At 38.5% G+C, this 24,491-nt stretch overlaps 1 protein-coding gene across 7 annotated transcripts in view; it reads right to left on the bottom strand.

The window, feature by feature from the left end:
- Positions 1-4,884: 4,884 nt before the first annotated feature.
- The window catches only part of RUFY3 (RUN and FYVE domain containing 3), an 83,318-nt gene continuing 63,711 nt past the window's right edge, over positions 4,885-24,491 (bottom strand). For 3 of the 7 annotated variants that reach the window (XM_007112715.4, XM_028491886.2, XM_028491888.2), the window contains 10 exons: positions 22,098-22,190; positions 20,658-20,741; positions 18,012-18,179; positions 17,406-17,503; positions 13,214-13,333; positions 12,020-12,119; positions 10,448-10,512; positions 7,893-7,920; positions 7,061-7,129; positions 4,885-5,230 (listed from right to left, as the gene is read on the bottom strand). In XM_007112715.4, the coding sequence (XP_007112777.2) occupies positions 5,087-5,230; positions 7,061-7,129; positions 7,893-7,920; positions 10,448-10,512; positions 12,020-12,119; positions 13,214-13,333; positions 17,406-17,503; positions 18,012-18,179; positions 20,658-20,741; positions 22,098-22,190 (969 nt within the window). In that variant the 3' untranslated portion in view covers positions 4,885-5,086. Of the gene's footprint in view, positions 5,231-7,060; positions 7,130-7,892; positions 7,921-10,447; positions 10,513-12,019; positions 12,120-13,213; positions 13,334-15,634; positions 15,844-17,405; positions 17,504-18,011; positions 18,180-20,657; positions 20,742-22,097; positions 22,191-24,491 lie in introns of those variants that run through there. The other 4 variants (XM_024115378.3, XM_028491889.2, XM_028491890.2 and 1 more) reach the window with 2 other exon arrangements.

Below are 24,491 nucleotides of genomic sequence, written 5' to 3'. Positions count from 1 at the left end.
CTATTTTTTATTACTAGGTGTTTTTTTTTTCATTAAATTTTTTTTTAAATTGAAGTATAGTTGATTTACAATGTTGTGTTAGTTTCAGGTGTACAGCAAAGTGATTCAGTTATACATATCTATATCTGTTCTTTTTCAGATTCTTTTCCCATATAGGTTATTAGAAAATACTGAGTATAGTTCCATGTGCTGTAAAGTAGGTCCTTGTTGGTTATCTATTTTATACATAGCAGTGTATATATATATATATGTTAATCCCAAACTCCTAATTTATCCCTCTTCACTGCTTTCCCCTTTGGTAACCATAAGTTTGTTTTCTGTGTCTGTGGGTCTATTTCTATTTTGTATATGTTAACTTGTATCATTTTTTTTTTTTTTTAGATTCCACTAATAAGTGATATATATTTGTCTTTCTCTGTCTGGCTTACTTCACTCAGTTTGATAAATCTCTAGGACCATACATGTTGCTGCAGATCGCATTATTTCATTCTTTTTTATAGCTGAGTAATATTCCATTCTTTATCCATTCATTGATGGACATTTAGATTGCTTCCATGTCTTGGCTATTGTAAATAGTGCTACAGTGAACATTGGGGTGCATGTATCTTTTCAAATTATCATCATACATTTTTATAACTTGACTGTAAATAATGAATGAACCAAGGACGTTGTGTTGAGCTGCAAATCTGATTTAAAATCCTCACGCTGAGGAAAATTCTCAGATTCTATTTGGAAATAAACTGCATTTAGGAAGTTTAGTCAAGTTCTATTAGGTCAGACCTGTAGTTGTTTTGAGTATGAAAGCACAATTTTTTTAATTTAAATAAACTTTATTTCAAAATAGCTTGAGATATACAAAAATGTTGCAAAAGTAGTAGAATACCTACTACTACCTCACCCAATTTCCCTACTGTTTACATCTTACATTGCTACAATATATTTGTCACAACTAACTTTAGTACATAACCATTAACTAAATTCCAGACTTCATTCAGATTTTATTAGCTTTTCCCTAATATCTTTCATTCTAGGATCCCACATTACATTAGTCTTCGTGTCTCCTTAACCTCAGTCTTTCTTGTTTTTGATGACCTGACAATTTTAAGGAGTACTGGTCAGATATTTTGTTGTTATGTCCCTCAATTGGAGTTTTCTGAGGTTTTTCTCATGTTTAGACTGGGGTTATTGGTTTTGCAGAGAAAGAATACAAAGGTGTCATTCTCACTGCATTCATCTTATCAAGGATTCATGTTATCAACATGACTTATCACTGACCATGTGAATTTTGATCACCTGACCAAAATAGTGTCTCCTAGGTTACTATAAAGTTCCTTTTTTCTCTTTCTGTAGTCTCCTTTCTTGAAGTTACTAAGCACAGCCTACATTCAAGAGGTGGGGAGGTAAGCTCCACTTACCTGAAAGAATAGTAGCTACGTAAATTATTTGGAATTTTTCTGTATAGGAGAGATGACATTTCTTCACCATTTATTTAATCCTTTATATTAATATGGACTCGTAGGTATTTTATACTCTGGGTAATAATCCTACTCTACGTTATTCTGCTCACATTTTTTCAGCTTTACCCATTGGGAGCTTTTAGCTTGTTCCTGTATCCCTTTGAGAATCAGCCATTTCTCCCAAGGGGTCCTGGTTCCTTTTATTAGAGAATGATATTAGAAACCAAGGTTTGGTTTCTAATGAAAGATTGGACATTGGGTGTGCCCAGTGCTACTGGGGTGTCGACTTCCAGACCCTCTCAGCAGATGGGGCTTTATGTCTGTGTACCAACCCATATACACATACATATCTAATCATTTTCTCTATCCGACTGGAAAGCGTGGTATTTTAAAAATCGTGGTAAAATATACATAACAAACTTTACCATTTTAATCATTTTTAAGTATACATTTCTGTGGCATTAAGTACATTCATAGTGTGCAAACACCACCACTACCATCCATCACCAGAACATTTTCATCTTCCCCCAACTGAAACTCTGTATCCATTTCCCCCTTCCCCAAGTCCTGGGTAACCACCATTTTACTTCATCTCTGCCATTCTACTATCTATGAATTTGACTGCTCTAGGCACTTCAAACAAGTGGAAGCCTATTTGTCCTTTTGTGACTGTCTTATCTCACTTATGTCCTCAAGGTTCATCCATGTTGTAGTATGTGTCAGAATTTCCTTCCTTTTTAAGGCTGAATAATACTCCCTTATATGTATCTGTCATATTTTGTTTATCCATTCATCAGTCATTGGACACTTGGGTTGCTTCACCTTTTGGCTATTGTGAATAATGCTGCTATGAATGTGGGTGTATGAATAATTGGTTCGAGTCCGTTTTCATTTCTGGGTATATACCCAGAAGTGGAATTGCTGTATTATATGGAACTTTTAATTTCTTTATGAACCAACCACGATACTGTTTTCCACAGTGGCTGTAACACTTTACATTGCCACCAACAGTGCACAGGGGTTCCAATTTCTCCACAAGTTTTTAATTTTGATGAAGCCCAACCTATTTTTTCTTATGTTGCCTGTGCTTTTGGTGTCTTATCCAAGAAATTGCTACCAAATCCTATGTCATGAATCTTTCTCTCCTCTATGTTTTCTTCTAAGTTTTATAGTCTAGCCCTTATGTTCAGATCTTTGATCCATTTCTAGTTAATTTTGTATATGTTGTAAAGGTCCCTCTTAATATTTTTGGCATGTGGATATCCAGTTTTTCCAACATCAGTTTTGAAAATACTTTCATCTCCTCATTGAACAGTCTTGGCACCCTTGTCAAAAATAATTTGACCATATATGTGAGGGTTTATGTCTATGCTGTCTATTCGATTGGTCACTATGTCTGTCTTTATGCCAGTACCATACTGTTTTGATCACTGTAGCTTTGTAGTAAGTTTTGAAATCAGGACGTGTGAGAGACATTCAACTTTGTTCTTTTTCAAGATCGTTTTGGCTACTGAGGCATCCCTTGAGGTTCTACAGGAATGCTTCTATTTCTGCCAAAAATATTGGGATTTTTGATTGATAGAGATTACATTGAATCTGTAGATGGTTTTGGGTAGTATTGGCAATGTTTTGTAGTTTTTGGTGTACAAGTCTTTTACCTCTGTGGTTAAGTTTATTCATAAGTATGTTATTCTTGGTGATGCTAAATGGTGGAAAGCACAATTTTTAAGGAAGAAAGGCCTAACATTAAGTCGAGGTATTCATGACTTGGTCCCCTTGCTTTTATGGGCAGCTGCACTAATAACAGATCTTTGGAGCTTTGTTTTATTTAAAAAAAAAAAAACAAAACCGAAATGCTATATAGCTTATGTGAATTTCAAAATCAAATCTCAAGTGGCTAATTACTTATTCCTCCTTACATTCCATGTGGCCTCTTTTCAATTTAATTCAAAATTAATTATAAAATAACTTTTGCTAATTCAGGATAATTCCCCACATTATCTGTAGCACTTAGAACAGTGCTGGCACATATATGTGGTAAAAAATGAGAATGAAGAATCACAAGAAATATATATTATTTAAAGGGAAAAAGATGACAATCAACAAACGAGGCTAGAATTATTAGATTTTATTTTTCCCTAGTACTCTTAAAACTCAGCTTCACCAAGTAACAGGTCAGACCTTTAGAATAACAACTCTTCTGGGCTGTAACCCTTTTCAGGAGACAGAATTTATCAAATATCATGGTTTCAGGATGTTTCCACCCTATAATTCTAAGCCACTTACAGAATCATATCTTCTTAGGTCTTAACTGGAATCAAACAATCTAGAAACATGTAACATAATCAAAAGAGCATAAACCATTTCTTTTCCTTCCTCTGCTGAATGCACTTCCCTCTTTTTCCCCAAAGGGTTTGTTACTAAGAGATGTTGAAGTATCTTACTTTCCAAGAAACCTGCCTACCAGTTCTGAATCTGAGCCTGGAATAAGGGATCTCTTATTCACAAAAGAATTTAATAAATATTCTAAGCTAATTATTCTCAGCCAAGACAAATTAAATTTGTTTTACTTTACACCTGACATAGCTTTGCTTCAATACTTCCTACTTGCAAAAGTCAAACCCTATCTTTAAAACCCCTTACAATTTCCATGACTGAGAGGAAAGAAGGAGTGGGGAAGAGCTGGCTTGTTGTGTAGTAGGGGATTCTGAAAAGGGCAGATATTTAGTTTTGAAGTCACTTAGGTGGAAAAACAGCAAATGTTCTTCCTCCTTATTCTGATAATGACAACACATGTAGGCCAGAACTAGAAAATTCTGGTCCTAAAACTATAATATAATAGTTTTAAGTACTTTCAAAATTTATATTACTCTTTAATTTTTTCCCTGAGTTTGGGTTCACAGTTTGGTAGAGATACTTTAAAGAAGAGGTAGTTCGTGGGGGTAAAGAAGAAATAATGTTTGTGTCTAGCAGCATCTGGGAAAATATTTAACATCTTTCATTTCAATCTCAGTTAACAATTATCTTTTCCTCTTGAATCTGAAAATGTAACAGAGGGGTGATCATTTTCCTTTTTATTCTTATCCGCCAAGGACCCTCTCTCCTATAACATCCACCTCAGTAGTATTATCACTATTCATAAAAATGAACAGCCCTTCCAAATGCTCCAAAGTGGGGTTGTTTAGATTTAGCAGAGAGAGGCTCAACTGAGTAACTTTTTTTTTTTTTTTTTTTGTGGTATGCGGGCCTCCCTCTGCTGTGGCCTTTCCCGTTGCGGAGCACAGGCTCCGGACGCGCAGGCCCAGCGGCCATGGCTCACGGGCCCAGCCGCTCCGTGGTATGTGGGATCCTCCCAGACCGGGGCGCGAACCCGGTTCCCCTGCATCGGCAGGCGGACGCGCAACCACTGCGCCACCAGGGAAGCCCGCAACTGAGTAACTTTTATTCATACCGTCATTAGAGAAAATGAGCAAAATTCCAGCACTGCCAACCACTGCCTTTTCTCCCTGGATCTGGTTTATTTAAATCATTCCTGTCAATTCTTGAGTTGATTCTAAAGTCTGGGCTGTAGGAGATCCTGACATCTAACACAGGTAGAGACATTTTGGTCCAGATCTCAGCCTCCCGTCTTACAATGGGCTGCTGGAATATTGTTTCATCAGAAGCTCATGACAGGGATTGCAAACTTGCTCAGGCTTGATACTTGAAGGAAGAGGCAGTTCATTTGTTGAGCAGGCATTACAGAAGGTTCCTCTGCAGTTCTTACACACATTCTACAAGGAGAAGGAGGGGTCAGGTGGGTAACAGAAGAGTAGGGCATAAGGATGCATGGGATATAAGAGGCCAAATATGATAGATGCTCAATGTCTAATAAAATACTGGCTGAATGTGTGCTGTGTGCCACACAGTACCTAACCAAACAGTCTGTCTACAAAGAAGCATACAGTCTAGTTCTTAGATCTAAATGAAGAGAAGCATTTCCACAGAATGCAAATGAACAGATAATACAATAATTATTTATCTTTAGAATATATACTTTAATTTATATTCACCTTTAGGTGGGCTAATTCTAAAATTAGTTTGCTATTACCCCAGCATACTTCAAATAAGGCAGGCAGTGACCTAGCCATGGGTAGGGTTGGATAACTGACGTAAGATTAAAAACTGCTGAGCATGAACTGAAAGTATAATTTCTAATACAATGATGTGCTCAATGCTTTCCTGTGATGCTCTACAAGCACATCCTTTGGGGTTATCAGCTGTGCAGGAGCACAGCTCCCTGCATCCTTTTTATTGGGAAGTTAGTCTCTTAAGCATTTTGAGTCTTTAGTGGCCAAACTGTGGGACAGCATGTGGGTCATTATGGCAGTGCCACTGGTAAAGCTGTGATAGGTTGGTGCACACATAGCTCCAAGGGTCCCTATTTAAAGGCTGTGAAGAATGATTTCCCCCATAAATAATGCTACTTTTCCCCAAACAATTCATCTTCCTGAGGGTGCAGCAGAGGTAGGGGGGTCGTTTTTATTTGAAAGCCTGGGAGGAATCTTCCTCTGACATATTGCAGTTAGTTTGCATGGCTTAGAAAAGAAAAGCCAGAATTAGATTAGCAGCTTCTTCTGTTTGAGAACACATTTCTCTAACTACAACTTCCAATTCCATAAAGGCAGTTCATCTTTACGTGCTTCTGCTAATTTAAGACTAGGTCATACTACAATTTTGCTTGTTAAAATTTAGCAGGATCACAAATGGTGGCACGCAAGTTGTAACCCAGAATTTGGGCACGTTTCCTTCTCTTCTAAGCACTTGTTTCTAACATTCATTTGTCCATAACATTTCTTGAGCATCTAGTATGAAGTGGGTACCATATTAGATGCTGGGGGATCCTACTGTGAGCAAGGCACAGCTATGGCTGTCAAAGACATTTATTTTTCCTGCATGCTTCCTTCACCCTGCTGACTCTAGGATAACAAGCTGGGTAGGTGTTTAGGCAGAGACCCTTGAGGATCCAAGGGGAGAACAAGTGATTTGGTGGAGAAAGAGCTCATTTCCCTCTCAGAGGCTGTTTCCCCAAATAATTCAAAGAACCAAAGAACTCTCCCCGCTGCAACCTATCTTCTCTGTTCTAAGCAGGATGGAGTACTGGAAGGAGTATAGACTTTGGAGCCAAAGTCAGGTTGCATCTGGGCTTTCAGTAACTGGGATAATACACTTGACACCTCTGAGCCCAAGGTTCTTTATAAAATGATGGCACAAAGGACACAAGCTGAACAAGGACTTGGGACTCGGTCTACATTTTGTTCATTACTGTTTCTCTGGCACATGGAATAGTACATTCCGCATAGTAGGCACTCAATAATATTTACTTATAAATTTATGTTTGTTTTAAATTACTTATATAGTTAATTTGTATTTAATATTTTAATGGGGACTTACTAACATGACTTAATAGGACTGAAAAAAAATAGGTACACACTAAATACTTGCTCCTTTTGCTTTTTTCCCCACTGTCTGCACTCTATACAGCGAAGTCCCTATCGTGAGAAGCGGCTAGTGGTGCAGTGGGCGTCCCCATGAAGAACCTGTTCATTTCTCGCCACTGTTACCTTCGTTAGGCTGCAGTCTTCCTGGCACAGCTGACACATCTGTGGCTTTTCAGAGGGCAGCGGCTGATCCTAAACCACACAGTGAGCCAGTTAGTTTCCCTTAGCCCCGGAAATACCAGTATTTTCAGAATATGCATTTTTTAGTTACAAAATATAATCACACTACAGTCTATCTGGAAACTAGAAAAACAAATTACATATAGTCTCACCACCTTATATACAACTCTGATAATCCTATCATTATCCTTGGTGCTCTTTTAATTTTTATAATAAAGTAACATGTGATTTTATCTATATAAAGAAAATTCATGTATATAAATGTAAAAAGCTAAAAAAAGAAATCCCCATCCCTCTTGTCTTATTCTATCACCAAGAATGGAGGGAGTAGGCATCATTATATCCTAATAGATGACAGCAGTGACTCAGACATAGTAGCATTTATCAGTTTTCTCATGGAGTTGTCACCTACCACTATATTTGTAAATGTTTGGTTATTTCTAAGTGATCAAGAAGTATTTTTTCTCTTCATTTTATATAAGGGAAGACTAAGGGAAAGGGAGGTACAGTGAGCTCTCAGGTCCCGTGGTATGTCAAAGAGAATCTCAGATAGGAAGTTAAGAGCTGCTGTTTACTTAGTAAATCGCTCAAAACTGTGCTACTTCCTGTGAGCGTTTCAGCCAAATGCATGTTTGTTTAGGATATCATTAAAAGGATGGGAAGCAGAGGCCTGTATGCATTCATCTACCTCCCTTGCTGCCTTGTTTACAGCTAGGCATGGTCCAGCCAACTATTTAATTTATACAAGATGTTTTAGGACAGGAGACTCAGTTACCTGTTCATTCACAGGGTGAGACTGCAGCCTACAATGGGAAAGTAAAAACAGTAACTAATAGCAACATATTTCCTTTTTCATCATTTCAAAAGCACAGGAAAAGCAATATCATGGTTCTTTTATGTTGCTGAAACCAAAGTAATTATTAATGTTGACCTCCAAGGGAGAGGAAATTTTGCTTGTTAAATCTATTACTAGAATATGATCCTACATTATGCTAGTAGATTCCTGTTTAAAAATAGATTGGAGTTACATTTTGTTTCCTTTTTACTACCAAGAAAATAGTGGTTATGTTTCCCAACCTGCAAAACGTCAATGGCCAAGGCCATACATTTTAATAGCTTTTTTTCCTATCCAATATTATGGAAACCTAGCCATTATCATATGTCATGTATTAGTCCCTTCTCCCACGTACCCATTCAGATTGAAATATTGCTTCATGGTACCAGCTGAGCTAACCCCGATTTTCCCAACTTGGAACAGAACTTACACAAGAGGAGAAGCAAAGCCTCCTCCTCAGCAAAGCCTCAGCTCTGGGGAAAATGGACCACAGATCTACAATGGTTCCAAGTCTCTTCGGTTGAGTGGCGGTGTGACCATCAGTGTTACCAGGTTTTCTCGGCTGTTCCTTGGACCACAATCCCAGGAAACCTCGGTATGTTTTAGGATTGTAGTTCTGGCCAGGATAGACCCTGGAAGCAGCTATTATATAGTGCAGAGACAAAGGGCTTAAAAACAGAAGACATGATAAGGAGAGGCAACTTGGGCCTCTCTGTGGGCCTCAATTTTCTCATCTGTAAAGTAGGAATGGATGATTAAACTTCTGTAAGGAGAATTAAATTTGTAAGGAGATAATGAATGTGACACACTTTAAGCTGCAGAGCGCAATACAAATGTAGTACACGTGTCCCTCCCTGTCATCAGGTTCCGCATCTGTGATTGGTTAAGTGCCCAGATGAGCAACCCACAGATACAGAGAGCCCATTATATTCATTGTACTAGGCCATTTTATGTAAGGGACTTGAGCATCCATAGATTTTGGTATCTGAAGGGGCTCCTGGCACCCTGGATACCAAGGGACAACTGTATTGTCTTATATTCCCAGGGCCTAAAATCAGAACCTGGCATGTAAGACCCTCTTGAATGTAAAGGACTTGATTTTAGTCTGGAACGAGGCTGACTCTGAAAGGCCGTTTTGAGCCCTGGTTAATTTTATGGTCTAATTCCTTCCCATGGCCCATGCTGATCTATAATGTTAGATGGACTGTAGTTTAATAAGACTGGTCCTGGATCAGACCATGTTCTCTTCGGGAGTAAACTTAAAGGTACTGGAATCATTCTGGCCTTGGAGGTGAGGAAGAGCTGTTTAGGCTAAGTACCTGCAAAATCAGCCTACTGTTGGACTGTGTGATTTATCTTCCCCAGCAGCTAGTTTTGCTCCAGATGACACCCTATCTCATTCTTAAGGCATTAAAGGCTGGACAGATACAGCTGCCAAAAATGTATACTGTATAGGTCTCTCAAAATCCCTCTCTGGTATCTTTCCTTGATAATAATCTATTTTTGTTGTTGTCAATAACAGACTTTAATTTTTAGAGCAGTGTTAGGGGTTCACAGCAAAGCTGAGCAGAAAGGACACAGATTTCTCATATATTCTGTTGGACCTCCCACCCTCCCGCCATTATCAACGTTCCACACCCGAGTTGTACCTGACGTTACAGTCATTGAACGTAAACTGACACATCATAAGTCATAGTTTACCTTAGGGTTCATTCTTGGTGTTGTATATTCTGTGGGTTTGGACAAATGTATAATGACATGTATCTATCATTATAGTGTCATAGACAGTATTCTCACTGCCCTACAAAATCCGATTCATCCATCCACATCCTCTAAGCCCTGGCAATCACCATCTCCATGGTTTTGCCTTTTCCAGAATGTCACATAGTTGGACCTTCTTCATTTTTTAATACAGTGGCAGTATGTAATGTTTTGTTGTTAAAATAATTGTTAAAAGTCAACTTCATTGGAATGATCCCATGTTCTTTGTTGCGGGGAAATGAGATGAAGAGTTAAGAAAAAGGAATAAAGCAAAACTGTTTTTCTCCTTAAGAGATAAAAAATAAGGGAAATTAGAGTATTTATTTGAGACATAGCTGCCTTTCACTTAGCACTTAGGTGGAAACAAGTCATGCCCAAGTACATTTAAGTACCTAGGAAATGCTATAGTTTGTGCTCCATTTACTTATCCTACTGATCCAGTAAAGATTAGATTAGACATAATCTTTTAAGTGATAGTTTGGGGATTAACCAGGGAAGAATCAGAGGACAGCTTGATTACCTTTCTTTCTTCTGGAATGGACTAAATGGGTTTGGTTTAATATGTGTTATCTGGCTTGTTATTTATTCACTCCCCCTTCAAAATGTCTTTCAGAAATATTAATATTACAAGTCAGTGTCTGGTCTGTGTCATTGCCAGTGTATATCAAAAGCTCCCTTTTTCCCACCACCCCAAGATAGCTTTATATCTTAGTTAATACTTTATTAATAAACACCTGTGGCTTTCTTCCAGGGGCTTTTTTAGTTTAACATTTTCCTCTTGAATTTTGTGCTTCCCATCCTGCCAAAAGAAAACAGCCCAATTTATTAATTATTCAGACTGCTAAACGATGATGCTGCAGACATTTTCTTCTATATTGTCTTAGCTTGGGTATAAGGCTAAGCAGCTTTTTTTTTTTTTTTTTTTTAATTAGGGAAGGAGTTTAACTTTCGAGATATTTTCCATCATTCTTTGTTCCAAATAGTTTCTTAACAAATGATTCTGATAGGGTTTGCAACAGATGATTTTCAGAGTAGATATTTTATTTAATGCTTGAGACTCAAATGAAATTCAGAATGTATCCTATTTACTTACAAAGTGGCTTCAAGGTATCAGTTACTTCTTAGAAAAAAAAAAAAAACATACACACACACAAACCCCCAGCTGAGCTCTGGACAGCTAGTGAAACCGAGCATGGCCATATCCAGCAGACTGTGTAATCCTCTAGACGCTTGGTCAAGTAGTTGCCTCAGTATCATGACAACTTCTATGGCCTATACAACTCGAGGCGTTTTCTACTCTGAAGGACCAATGGAAAATTCCAAACTGCATTTCTACCAATCCTGCTAAGCCCTGCCTGGGCAGTTCTGGGGGGACAAATTCTTCCTGTGGCACAAACACTGCTGTCTGCCTTGAACTCCTTGCCCATCAGCCTCTAAAAGGAGAATGTACGTTCTCAGACCACTCCTGGAAAGGCTTGCACTGCACAGCGATTCAAGATTGAGAAATCTAAGGCCTCACTGGAAAAACAGCATGATAGGCCAAGATTTTAAGTAAATCTCTGCAAGCCCTTATACGTAGATTTTATGTTCACTAAACTAAGATAATAAGAACAGCCTGCTACAGAGAGAATGGTTCTTTGTACATGTTACATTAGAGGTGTAATAAATTTCCGTTTACCACTTTCCTACTCTTCTAGCAAATTAGCAGCTCACTCTCTAGAAATTTTAAGAAGCTTATACATTTGTCCTGCTTTGTTATATATAATATTTACAAAGAAGGTAATTTTTTCCCTGTATTTGTCTTTGACAGAAAAAGTATTTCACGCTTTCCTGATTTTATTTGAAGAGAGTGGCTCGGTTTCCTGGGTCCCAGAGATGATCTTAATCCAGTGTTGGACCTCTCACCACTACAGGTTGCTGGAGGTCTCTTTCCTAACACTGCTCTGTAGAAGCTTCTACTCCTGCTCTTTAAACCACTCTATATTACCTTCCTTTCCCTGTGCCTGATTCCCTTTTTTTTTTCTAATTTTCCCAAGAGAAGTACCTTGAGTATACGAAAATTAAAATCTTCATGATGGTCACTGGCAATTGTGGTCATTAATCCCCTTTTCCAAATGAATTCAAGTTAGAGTGTCCCAGGGGCAGACTCAGAATCAAGCCTCCCTGTGTTCAGTCCAGCTCTCGCCTGCCACCTACGTACTCAAGGCCATAGCAATTAAGCATGTGTTCCATAAGAGAAGACTGTTCGGCCCATCAAGGTAGCCTCTAAAAATTAAGTAAATAAACATGGGAATAACAAATATTACCGTTTTGGGTTCTGGCTTCTGGGAACCCTTTCCTGGGATGCTCCTGTTGTTTTGTAACCTTCTTTCTCTTTCCTGTTTTAGTTCTAACTCAAGCTGGTTCCTGGGATAGGTGGGAGAGAAAAACGATGAAAATTTGGATTTCTGTACTCCTATCTTCTAAAGAATGCCAAACCCTTTTCTTAGAGTTCAGTAATTAAATTTTAATACTTGATTAATAAAAAGTATACCAGATATAGATGGACAACCAGGTTTTAAAGTACTAAAATACAATACAATCAAACCAGTAACACTGAAATACATTCGACATGTTTAATCTTCCTTGGATAATGAAGAATGTACTTTCGGATCTCCCAGTGCCTGAGGGTCACGGCTCTAAATAGCAACATTTAATACTAACTCTTAATGAAAAGTTGTGGTCAACTGAATGACAACTAGTAAGATTTACTATAACTGAAAAAGACAGTATTTCTAAATTTTCAGGAAGATACAGTATGAAAGCACTAACACTGTTGTCCCATTACCTATGAATTAGCTGCTCTCTCTTCACAGTTATGTAGTTAATCCCCAGTTACACCCTCAACCACTAGTATCCTTAGTAACTGTGTGCTTTTATATCCAACAGCAAAGTTCTGTTTGTTTGAAGTCAGTGCCTTAGGTACAGAGTTGAGTCTCGTTTGAGAGACAGTATGGAAAAATGGTTAAGGGCTTGGAGTCAGAGAAATTGGCTTTTAAATTAGTGTTGCTACCTATTAGCTTAACTGTGTGAATTTGGACAATTTAACCCCACTGAGCCTCCATTTCCTCTGAAGGTGGGGGTGATAAGATCACCTGCAAATAGGGTCCATGAGAAGATGTTAGGAGAGAATGCATATGAAGTGCTTCGTAAAGTATTTGGCACACAGTAAGAATTCAGGAAATCCTGTTATTATTAGTGTTGTGTTGGCTATTAATTCTCTTACTCCATCCTATTTACCTGGGATCTTGGGTTCTAATTTCCTAATTCTTTGATGGCAAAAGATGTGGACGAGATTTTGGGAATGCTTATGTATGTGAAGCTTTCTGAATTCTAATTCTGGAGAAAGGACATGGCAGGACAAAACAGACATGGCTTGGTCAGGAGACCGCCCCTCTCTTGCTGTCTGGCCTTAGTACTTCCCATGACCACCCTGGCTGCTAAAGCCACCCTTTCTTCACCGCTGCCTGGTGAGCTCCTCCACTTCCAGCTGCAGACTGTTGATCTTGTCTCCGAAGTCCTGCTTGAAGAGCCGATTGTCCAATTCAGCAGACTGGCGGCCTTGCTCAGCCTGGCGCAATCTGGATGTGAGCCATATGAACTTGTGATAAAAAACACAAGCCATGGTGGGGCGGAAGACCAAGTTCAAAACACAAAATAAAACAACCCAAGGGCATGAAGAGACAGAAAGAGGAAAATAAACTTTGTAGGACATGGAAAGAAATTATGCGGGGAGAAAAGATGGAGAAGAAACAAATTCTTTTAAAAAAGCAAGATGAAGGTGAACCAGGCAGAGGAATAGTTGATTTTCCATTTTTTTTTTATTCTAGTACTACAGTTTACAGCCATTAGATGATAAACAATAAAACATCACTTTTTAGAAAATCCATATCCAAAGCCAACCTCAAGTACATAGTAATTAAATCCACTTTTTTGTTTTTATTTCCTAATAGGTTTGGTACTTTTTATTTCTGGTTTACACTCATAACTGGAACTTGCAAATGGGCAACTACCTTCTTATATGTGGAATTAGAACATTTTCCTGGTCCCTCCCCTAAACCACAAATTATATTAAATCACTGGACACTATACATCAACCTTTACCCAGGCTTCGGGTTTTTAACATAATGAAAAGCCTTTGTCAGAGTTTGGCTGTCTCTTTCCTTTTCCATTTCTACCAACTGGTGTGTGACTAAGTGGACAAACAATTCAGCACCGGGCCTGCATAAGATTCCTGACCATATTCTCTGGAAGATTATGAATGTTTTCTCCCAAATATCCTATAACTTTGCACCTATAAAGAAGCATGTTCTAAGTTGAAATATCTGGGGCTCTGTAATAGAATTTGGGAGCATGCTACTATGCTACTATGTATAGTCTTTAAAATGTTTTATTTTGGTGTTTGAGCACTCCTTCCAAATGCTCATAGAAAAGGCAGCTCATCACCACAAAAGGTTGATGAAGGTAAGAAGAGGTGCAAAATTATAAGAAATAAACTAAGTTCAAAAGCATAGGCTCTTCCATGAGGTTGGTCATAGGCTCTTTGACTTGACCTTGGTTCAAGTCTGCAAGGACCTATCAAAACACACATGAAATCTATCTTACTCTCTTAATTCTGTTTTTTCCAAGAAGACAGTAAAGAATTTCAAGAGCTGGGAGCAAAGGGGTTATCTTTGTCCCCACTTAAGCAGCTGAAATGCTGCAAATCTACTAGAATGAGAAAAAACAGAAAAACAACAATTTTGCCAAGACTTTTTGAAGGAATAAAGGCTTATGTAACACCTGCTCCCCAAAATCAAAAGTCGTTTTTTAAAAAAATCTAAGTATTTATAGGATTATTACAATGGAACGCCTAGGAAGGGTCAGATCTGTGGTCACTTAGAAAAAGAAGCCCTGCTGATTATTGTTTATGAATACATACTGGGAATCTTTATTTTTAGACTAAATAATAATAATGAATATAAGTTTATCATTTGTCTATTTCCTACTCTGAAATGGTTTTCTAATAGACTGTTATTCTCCTAGAAACTTGAGCGAATTCCCATCTGAACAAAAAGTAACAAACTCTTAAGTAAACGTTGCCAGCAAGGAACAAGAGGCAGGAAACCATCACTCATGTCTGCGCTTTGTTGTCTTTACTCCAAAAGGAAAAGCAGGATAGATGTGAAAAACGTGTAGCGTATTTTTTTTTTAATAGGAGAGATGTGTTTTTATTAAAATTGTTCTCTCTGAGCTACCTAAATAGGAAGTGGAATTGCAGGAAAATGGCAGAGGTAGAAGATGACAAATATTAGGAGGGTTTTCCCAAGCTTCCACATTATTATGTTATCATAAGTTACCTAATCACTAACTTTATCTCTATGACTTTAAAGAAATGTAAGGATGCTGTTCCCCGCCCTCACCCCACTGCCCCCCACGAAGTCACTAAGGCAAAATAGTTGCAAGCAATCTTGGTTACTGAGAGTAGGACTGTAGTGGAATACTAAGTACTTATCCTTGGCCTGGGGATTAAACCTAGATAACAAAAGTGAAAAGGGGTCATGGCCTAAGAGACACAGAAATACTTTAGAAGAGTCCAAGACCATGTGGCAGTCACCTCTAGTTCATTACATCGCAACGGCAGAACAGGCTCAATGACACAGACATCGCACCTAGAAACTGGTATTGTTGGGGACTGGGCTGTAAAGGCATCAGTCATATATGTACAGAGCTTCAATTCCCTAGGATGTTTTTTAATGGTGTGTTTATTTATTGGTCAACTCAGAAGTAATTTCTCAAAGTTTATTTGGCATTTAGTTGAGAACTTATACTAAATTTTCTAACTCTGGGGAGAAAATAAAGAAGAAGAAAACACAGCCTATGTATATCAAATGGTTTTTTAAAAGTCCAGCAAATTCAGAGTCAATGTTTGGTGACCTTTTATATAGAATCAGAGCATAAATGCAATAACTTTCAGATTTCTTCCTTTTACAATTAAGCTGTGATATCCAACTTGCGAGGTGACCAGCTGTAAAATGCCTAATGATGTTTTGGGATCAGTTTATTTGCTGCACTATTTAAGGTCTTTGCCTGTTTCACCAAATCCTTCTCACTATATTAATACAATAAAAATAAAAATAAAAATGGGAGTGAAAGGGGAATGAGGAAATGAATAAATAGGAAAGACAAAAATAGCAAGAGAATAAGTCAGCTTAATAATACTTGAAGAGGTAAGTCATTATTTTAGTTCTGTCTGCTTTAAATGCCAAGCCAAAAATCCACTGAAAAATAATCTGACACATTTCAAAAACACAATTTATGAACACTAAAACTGATTTGTTAAATCATAAACATATAACTGCTATGAACAAGCACTTAGATAACTTCCGAGATCGACTGATACTTTTTCATTTCAAATCAGCCAAACCAGAGTTTTCAAGCTTATTTATTAATTTGCAATTAACTTTTGATTCAACAATAATATGCAATGCTGTTCAGGACCCACCCTGGTCAAGAACCATCTGAATAAAAGAAGCCATCCATTCACCCTTTCATCCATGCATTTACTAAATGAATGCCTTGGACATTCAAGGCACTGTGACAGATCCAACAAGGGAACTTAAAGGATTAGTTAACTAACGTCAAGGAACTCACACTCTCATCAGAAGATACGTATGTAAAGGTTTATAAGGTAAGACAAAGTCAGAAGTGCTATAAGCAGTATGGATAGGTATGGATGTAAAGCTATGGGAATTCCAACTAGTTCAAATTGGCAGTTTACTTTTATCTGGGAAGAAGTGTTAGAGGAAGCCTTGGGTAGGTGGCATTGAAGCCTGAACATAAAAAATGTATCTGAAGAACAAGGAAGTGGGAAGAGAAAGGGCATTTCTAATTGGTGAAACTATTAGGCAAGACGTGGATGGGGAAAATGGGAAGCATGTCTAGTAAGTAGTTTAGTTTTGCTCAGGTGCAAGAAGGGTGATCAGTGGGTGTTAACAGGTAGCAACACAGGCTGGCAACGCTTAGTGACCATGGGTGCCGTGGCTCATTCAATCTTGAAGCCTTAGCCATTTCTCTTGGCAGCTGAGTCATCAGGTAGAACACGGTGGCTTCAGACAGAAAGAAAAGAGTGGCAACAGGGAGAAGATGTACTTTGGGCAGATTGAATTGTAGGTACTGGTGGGAAATAGCTGGTCAGGGGATGAAAATGCAAGACTGGTCTCCAGATTGAGGACAGAGCGGGGAGACCGACACATCTAAGAGTTGTGGGCAGGATGTGACAGTAGAAGCTATAGAACTATTCAGGAGAAAGCAGAGAGAAAAAGGAGATGAGAGAGGAAGGAACAGGGTTACAGTTATTAGAAGGGCCCTCAGTACCCCTCCATCACCTAGCACCAAAGTCTTCAAAGACTTGAGTGATGAACAGTAACAGAATCACAAACAGATTTAAAAGTCCTTTCATCCTTGGAAGTATCCCTCCTCTAACACAGGACACTAAAATGGTTTTTAGTGACATCTTTAAAAAACACAAAATTTAACTGGCTTTCCTTCTACTTGCATGCCTGGTGTTAAGCTGGGAGATTCCCACATACTCTATGCCAAATGCATAGTACATTCTCTTCACGTCCAGGACTGAACGCCCTAAGTGTTTCACTAAAGAAACAGCACTTTTACCTTTGTTCAAGTTGTTTAATGGTAGCAGCCATCTGATTAGTCTTCTCTTCCAAGCGACTGTTTAGTTCACTTTTCTGTTTTACTCCTAAGTCTGAACTCTGTTATGGAAAAGAATTATGAGTGATGTTTACGTTTGCATATAACATAAAATCCTGAAACAAATCACACATACCTTTTGAACCTAATGGTAAGCGGGAACTAGAGAAATAGAAATGCTCCTATGTTTGCGTATCAGTTAATTACCAAATGTAGAAAAAGCAAGAAGCAACATTTAAGATTAGTATTGTTATATGCAGTTTTGTCTCAAAAATCAACAATGGAAAGTACATCAATTTATCTATATAACTCAGTTGGCAAGTTAGGCTGGAGAGTAGAAATTATCTTATAGGATAAAAAAGACCCTCTTGCCCAGTTAAAACGTGAAAAGTGGCCATGACTTTCCAGAACAGCAATACAGGATCCTAGGATAGACCGACTCCTAAAGTGGTTTATTGGTAGCCAGCCTCAAAATGGGATGGGACTCTTTCCTCTTCTATTTAAAGTGTGATTCTAGAGAAGAAGAGGGGCAAAGGAAGCCCTGGGATTTTAGAGAGCCAGTGAGCCTACCTGCAACTTAAAGGCAAGTTCATGCTTAAGAGCCCTGAGATCATCCAGCTGCTGCCGCAGAGACACCAGGGCATCCTGCTTCTCACAGACATCCTTCTCCAGCATCTTCATAGCCAGTTCCATCTCCTGTCTCATGCTGATCTGGATCTCCAGTTCTTTTTCAACATCCTGCCCGGAAAGGAAAACAAATTACTTATTCTCTCTTTCCTCAACTAAGTGCAAACCACAAAATTCCACAGAACAAGGTAGACCAAAACTCTCAGGTCTGAAGTCTGGCAAAACAGCTATAAGCTATCATTCAATACAGAGACATTAACAAAAAGAATAATAATAATTAGGATAATTACAGTACCATTTACTCAGTAACTTACGAATCTGAAAAACTCCGTAGGCCAAACATAGTGCTATCTAATATGTCTAAAATACACACATACTTGAGTCACTTCATTAGATACTAAAACAGACAACTGATGTCATATCTTATAGAAATATATATTAAGTGTTACAGCAGCCAGCACAAAATGAAGCAGTTGAAATTCGCTTCATTTGGAGACTGTTGATATTTTCAAGAGCCCAAGGAACCCAAAAGATACTTTGGGTCCCCAGGGTAACATCTCAGTTACAGGGAATGGTCAATATGGCTGAGTTTTTTCTTTTTTTAAAAAATTTTTATTTCATATTGGAGTATAGTTGATTAACAGTGTTGTGTTGGTTTCAGGTGTACAGCAAAGTGATTCAGTTATACGTATACACATTATCTATTCTTTTTCAAATTCTTTTCCCATTTAGGTTATTACAGAATATTGAGCAGTGTTCCCTGTGCTATACAGTAGATACATGTTGGTTATCTATTTTAAATATAGCGCCTAACTGAATTTTTCTATTCATTTATCATGAGACCTATTTTTTTTTTGTGCTATGCGGGCCTCTCACTGTTGCGGCCTCTCCCGTTGCGGAGCACAGGCTCCGGACGCGCAGGCTCAGCAGCCATGGCTCACGGGCCCAGCCGCTCCGCGGTATGTGGGATCTTCCCGGACCGGGGCACGAACCCGCGTCCCCTGCATCGGGAGGCAGACTCTCAACCACTGCGCCACCAGGGAAGCCCCATGAGACCTATATTTGTTTCAACCATTATTACTGCAACATCATTTGGATGATCAGAGGTACAAAGACCTGAGGTTTTTCTGCATCCATGTTGTGCCCAGGGCACATTCAGAACCTTGCCTACTTGCTTGGTTTCTTTCTCTTTTAATGAACATTTATCTTAATGTGGTACGAGAATGTGGAAAATTTTATGTAAAATTTTTTCACTTGCCACTTAACTGAGGCACTCTTCTGTACATGGTTAGCATGACAGAAGACAAATCAGACTGCTTCTTAAAATGCTGACATACATTATTTCTAGGACCTTCCTTATGGAAAGTATTTTGAGATCAAATCCACAGACACATAGAAGGAAAATGATAAATATTTCAAGGATGTTAAATAACATTGTTAAAGTAACATTATAAAATAACCTGAAATTCTGTTCTATACACTGTTTGTGATAACAAACTACAATCAGATCACCCCTTATTTTTAGGCTTCTCCCTACTGTTAGAGACATTATTGGAGGGGGATTATTTGGTTGTCATACTATCTAAATTACAGCAAGAGTTAATGTACTAATACCACGGGTGTATTTAATATACTAATATTTGGATAAAATCTATTATAGGAGTATTAGTCCTTATTATACATTCTTTTATATATGTATATATATTTTTTAATTTCTAAAAATATCTTAAGACTAATACTGATGTACATTTTTCTGTTTATGTATAAGAACAAGAATAAATTCAGAAAAAAGAACTAAAAATAAAAGCGTACAATTCTAAATTAATGATTCTTAAGGAGAAGAGGAGCTGCCCAATCCAAGGAGACATATCTCTGCCGGGGTGAGGACTGAAGCAGGAGGGGAGATAGCACAGTTAAAAAATGTAGGTTCTGCAACTAAGCCCGTGCGCTACAACTACTGAGCCTGCGCTCTAGAGCCCACGAGCCACAACTACTGAAGCCCGTGCACCTAGAGCTGAGCACCGCCACGAAGAGTAGCCCCTGCTCGCTGCAACTAGAGAAAGCCCACGCACAGCAGTGAAGACCCAACACAGCCAAAAATAAATAAGTAAATAAATTAATTAAGAAAAAAGTAGGTTCTATATACCTAATGTTTTTGCAACACAAACTATAAAAGCAAAAATAAATTAAAAAGATCGGTAAAATTCCATTGGCTGTTGAGAATGCTCAGAAAAAGGACTGAGGAAGCACTGTAGGGAATATGGGTTAAAAGAATGAGAAACGGGCTTCCCTGGGGGCGCAGTGGTTGAGAGTCTGCCTGCTGATGCAGGGGACGCGGGTTCGTGCCGCGGAGCGGCTGGGCCCGTGAGCCATGGCCGCTAAGCCTGCACGTCCGGAGCCTGTGCTCCGCAACGGGAGAGGCCGCAACAGTGAGAGGCCCGCGTAACGCAAAAAAACCAAAACAAAACTATTTTATAGGATCCATAAAATTTGCTAGAACACTACTGAAATTCCTTGATCTGTGAGATAAAACCCCTAGGTAGGGGTTTTAATGTGTTCCTGAACTATCAGGACATAAGCAAAGTTTACCAGTCGTAGTTGTGTCTCCTCCTTTAGGTGCTTCCTTGCTTCACTCAGTGCTTGCCCTTCTGAAGTTCTGTCTGGCTTAGGGCCCTTGAAAAGATAAATAAAATAGTACATATTTAAGGATTTAAAGAATTTATACAGTTAGTGGACACTGCACTGCTATTTAGTAAGGGAAATGATCATACCTAAACATGTATGATAATGAACGAAGAGAACAAAGAAACTGAAGAAGTTTAGTAAGTATTCTTAAGCCAAATTGGGAATTTCTTGCCATTTTGTTTAAAGTCCTAAGATAGTTTACCAAACCAAGTGGAAGAAGTCTTAAAAAATCAGCCTCTGAAAACAAAATAGCATTACTGTAAACTATAAATTGGGCCAAAGGTTCAAACAGGAATGTAGTCCTACTCCAGAGATCTCACATCTGGTGTCTCCACCCATACAGAGAGATCAGAGCTAAACATGAGTAGCTCATCAGAAAATGCTGAGTAGTCACAGTTGTTTTTACAAAGTCCATGCATTAAAGGCAAACATGTTACTCATGTCGGTCCCCACTCAGAGCCTAGGTGCTTACTCTTTAAGAACAATGTTAACTGGATTTCTGGATTCCTAGGTCACAGCAGGTTAGAAGCATGAGGATAAGTAGGGAGACCTTTCCAGAGAGAGTAATGCTAACAGCAGTAAGAAGCAATAGATGCCAGAGAAATAAAAGGCAGAAAAAACCACCCACAGTAATCTGGGAATATTTAAGCTCAGGAGCTAGAAGCTCTATAAATTTCAATAGCTGACCCCCACCAAAGTAGCACCGTTATAACTCAGTACAGAATTGCCAATGTTGATAATTATGATATTCAGTCATCATAAAGGGCTAAATGTGTTCAATTACATCCTCCACTTAAGAAGGATTAGAACTGTGCAATATACAAAAGGTTTGCAAGATATCTGTTTAGACATATATAAAAAGTTTGGTATTGGGTTGGCCAAAAAGGTCGTTTGGGCTTTTCCATAAGATGTTATGGAACCAACCCTATACTTTAAGGGACTGAGTTATCTAGAAAATTCATTTATATGGTAACTCTTTCCCAGTGATATCAGATAAACACTTTTTACAAAACAGTAACATGGTCTAAAAATAATGGTATATTTAATATAATAGAACACTTATAGTACAAATCATTAGTACATAAAAACAAGACATCAAATTAGACTGTTTATTGAAGTCTCTAAACATGTAGGTGGCGGTGAAACCAAGGAGTGTCTGTAGGAGAAGGGGCATAACCCTCCCATAACCTTTGCCATTCACTCAATTGTGTCTGGAGCCTCAGTGAAAATGGTGCACTTAACATATGCAAATGCTCACAGCTACCAAGCGGTCCTCTGGAGGCAGCCCCCCCATGACACATGACAAGCTCTCTGGGAATATTTCATAAATCCAGTAAGATTAACCTTCCGATTAGATTCCAATATGTAGGAGCTTTCCTCTTTAACTCGTTCCATATCTTCTTGCAAGGTAATAATCCTGTTGTTTGCAACTGCAAGCTGTTGATAAAATGTTAAAAATAATCTGTTATCTTTCTTTCACTAAACACAGGATAATTCATGATCTGCTAGGACATGATTTTCAGGCTTAGCTATTCTTAGAAGGAAAGAAAGCTATCTATAGCCCCATAAAAATGTTCTTATAGGGAACTTGGGAGAAATGTCTTTAAAGATAAAAATAAAAAATATCTTCTATTACTGCTTTTTGTGTAAACATTTTTTCAGTACCACGTTATCTTACAATCATTTACCTCAAGGGTCTCCTCATGGATAACTTGTAATTATATTTAGTTATAAAACCTATTTCTGGACTTTCCTGCTGGCACAGTGGTTGAGAATCCGCCTGCCAATGCAGGGGACATGGGTTCGAGCCCTGGTCCAGGAAGAGACCAAATGCCACGGAGCAACTAAGCTCGTGCGCCACAACTACTGAGACTGCGCCCTAGAGCCCACGAGCCACGACTACTGAAGCCCACTCGCCTAGAGCCCACGCTCCACAACAAGAGAAGCCACTGCAATGAGAAGCCCACGTACCACAACGAAGAGTAGCCACAACTAGAGAAAGCCCGCGCACAGCAATGAACACCCAACGCAGCCAAAATAATAATAATAATTTTAAAAACCTATTTTTGAACATCTTTATTGGAGTATAATTGCTTTACAATGGTGTGTTAGTTTCTGCTTTAAAACAAAGTGAATCAGCTATACATATACATATATCCCCATATCTCCTCCCTCTGGCATCTTCCCCCCCCATCTCACCTCTCTAGGTGGTCACAAAGCACTGAGCTGATCACCCTGTGCTATACAGCCGCTTCCCACTAGCTATCTATTTTACATTTCGTACTGTATATAAGTCAATGCCACTCTCTCACTTTGTCCCAGCTTACCTTTCACCCTCCCCGTGTCCTCAAGTCCATTCTCTATGACTGTGTCTTTATTCCTGTCCTGCCCCTAAGTTCTTCAGAACCTTTTTTTTTTGATTCCATATATATGTATTAGCATGCGGTATTTATTTTTCCCTTTCTGACTTACTTCACTCTGTATGACAGTCTCTAGGTCCATCCACCTCACTACAAATAACTCAATTTCGTTTTTTTTATGGCTGAGTAATATTCCATTGTATATATGGGCCACATCTTCTTTATGCATTCATCTGTCAATGGACACTTAGGTTGCTTCCATATCCTGGCTATTGTAAATAGAGCTGCAATGAACATTGTGGTACATGACTCTTTTTGATTTATGGTTTTCTCAGGGTATATGCCCAGGAGTGGGATTGCTGGGTCGTATGGTAGTTCCATTTTTAGTTTTTTAAGGAAACTCCATACTGTTCTCCATAGTGGCTGTATCAACTTACATTCCCACCAACAGTGCAAGAGGTTTCCCTTTTCTCCACACCCTCTCTAGCATTTATTCTTTGTAGATTTTTTGAGGATGGCCATTCTGACTGGTGTGAGGGTGATACCTCCTTGTAGTTTTGATTTGCATTTCTCTAATGATTAGCGATGTTGAGCATCTTTTCATGTGTTTGTTAGCAATCTGTATATCTTCTTTGGAGAAATGTCTATGTAGGTCTTCTGCCCATTTATAAATTGGGTTGTTTGTTTTTTTAGATATTGAGCTGCATGACCTGCTTGTATATTTTGGAGATTAATCCTTTGCCAGTTGCTTCATTTGCAAATATTTTCTCCCATTCTGACGGTTGTCTTTTCATCTTGTTTATGGTTTCCTTTGCTGTGCAAAAACTTTTAAGTTTCATAAGGTCCCATGTGTTTATTTTTGTTTTTATTTCCATTCCTCTAGAAGGTGGGTCAAAAAGGATCTTACTGTGATGTATGTCACAGAGTATTCTGCCTATGTTTTCCTCTAAGAGTTTTATATAGTCTGTCTGGCCTTACATTTAGGTCTTTAATCCATTTTGAGTTTAGTTTTGTGTGTGGTGTTAGGGAGTGTTCTAATTTCATTCTTTTACATGTAGCTGTCCAGTTTTCCCAGCACCACTTATTGAAGAGGCTGTCTTTTTTCCATTGTATATTCTTGCCTCCTTTATCAAAAGTAAGGTGACCATATGTGGGTGGGTTTATCTCTGGGCTTTCTATCCAGTTCCATTGATCTATATTTCCATTTTTGTGCCAGTACCATACTGTCTTGATTACTGTAGCCTTGTAGTATAGTCTGAAGTCCGGGAGTCTGATTCCTCCAGCTCCGTTTTTCTTTCTCAAGGTTGCTTTGGCTATTCGGGGTCTTTTGTGTTTCCATACAAATTGTGAAATTTTTTGTTCTAGTTCTGTGAAAAAT

The sequence above is a fragment of the Physeter macrocephalus genome, chromosome 7, assembly GCF_002837175.3.
Source record: "Physeter macrocephalus isolate SW-GA chromosome 7, ASM283717v5, whole genome shotgun sequence".
Classification (NCBI taxonomy): Eukaryota; Metazoa; Chordata; class Mammalia; order Artiodactyla; family Physeteridae; genus Physeter; species Physeter macrocephalus.
This window is presented reverse-complemented; position numbering and strand designations above follow the sequence as displayed.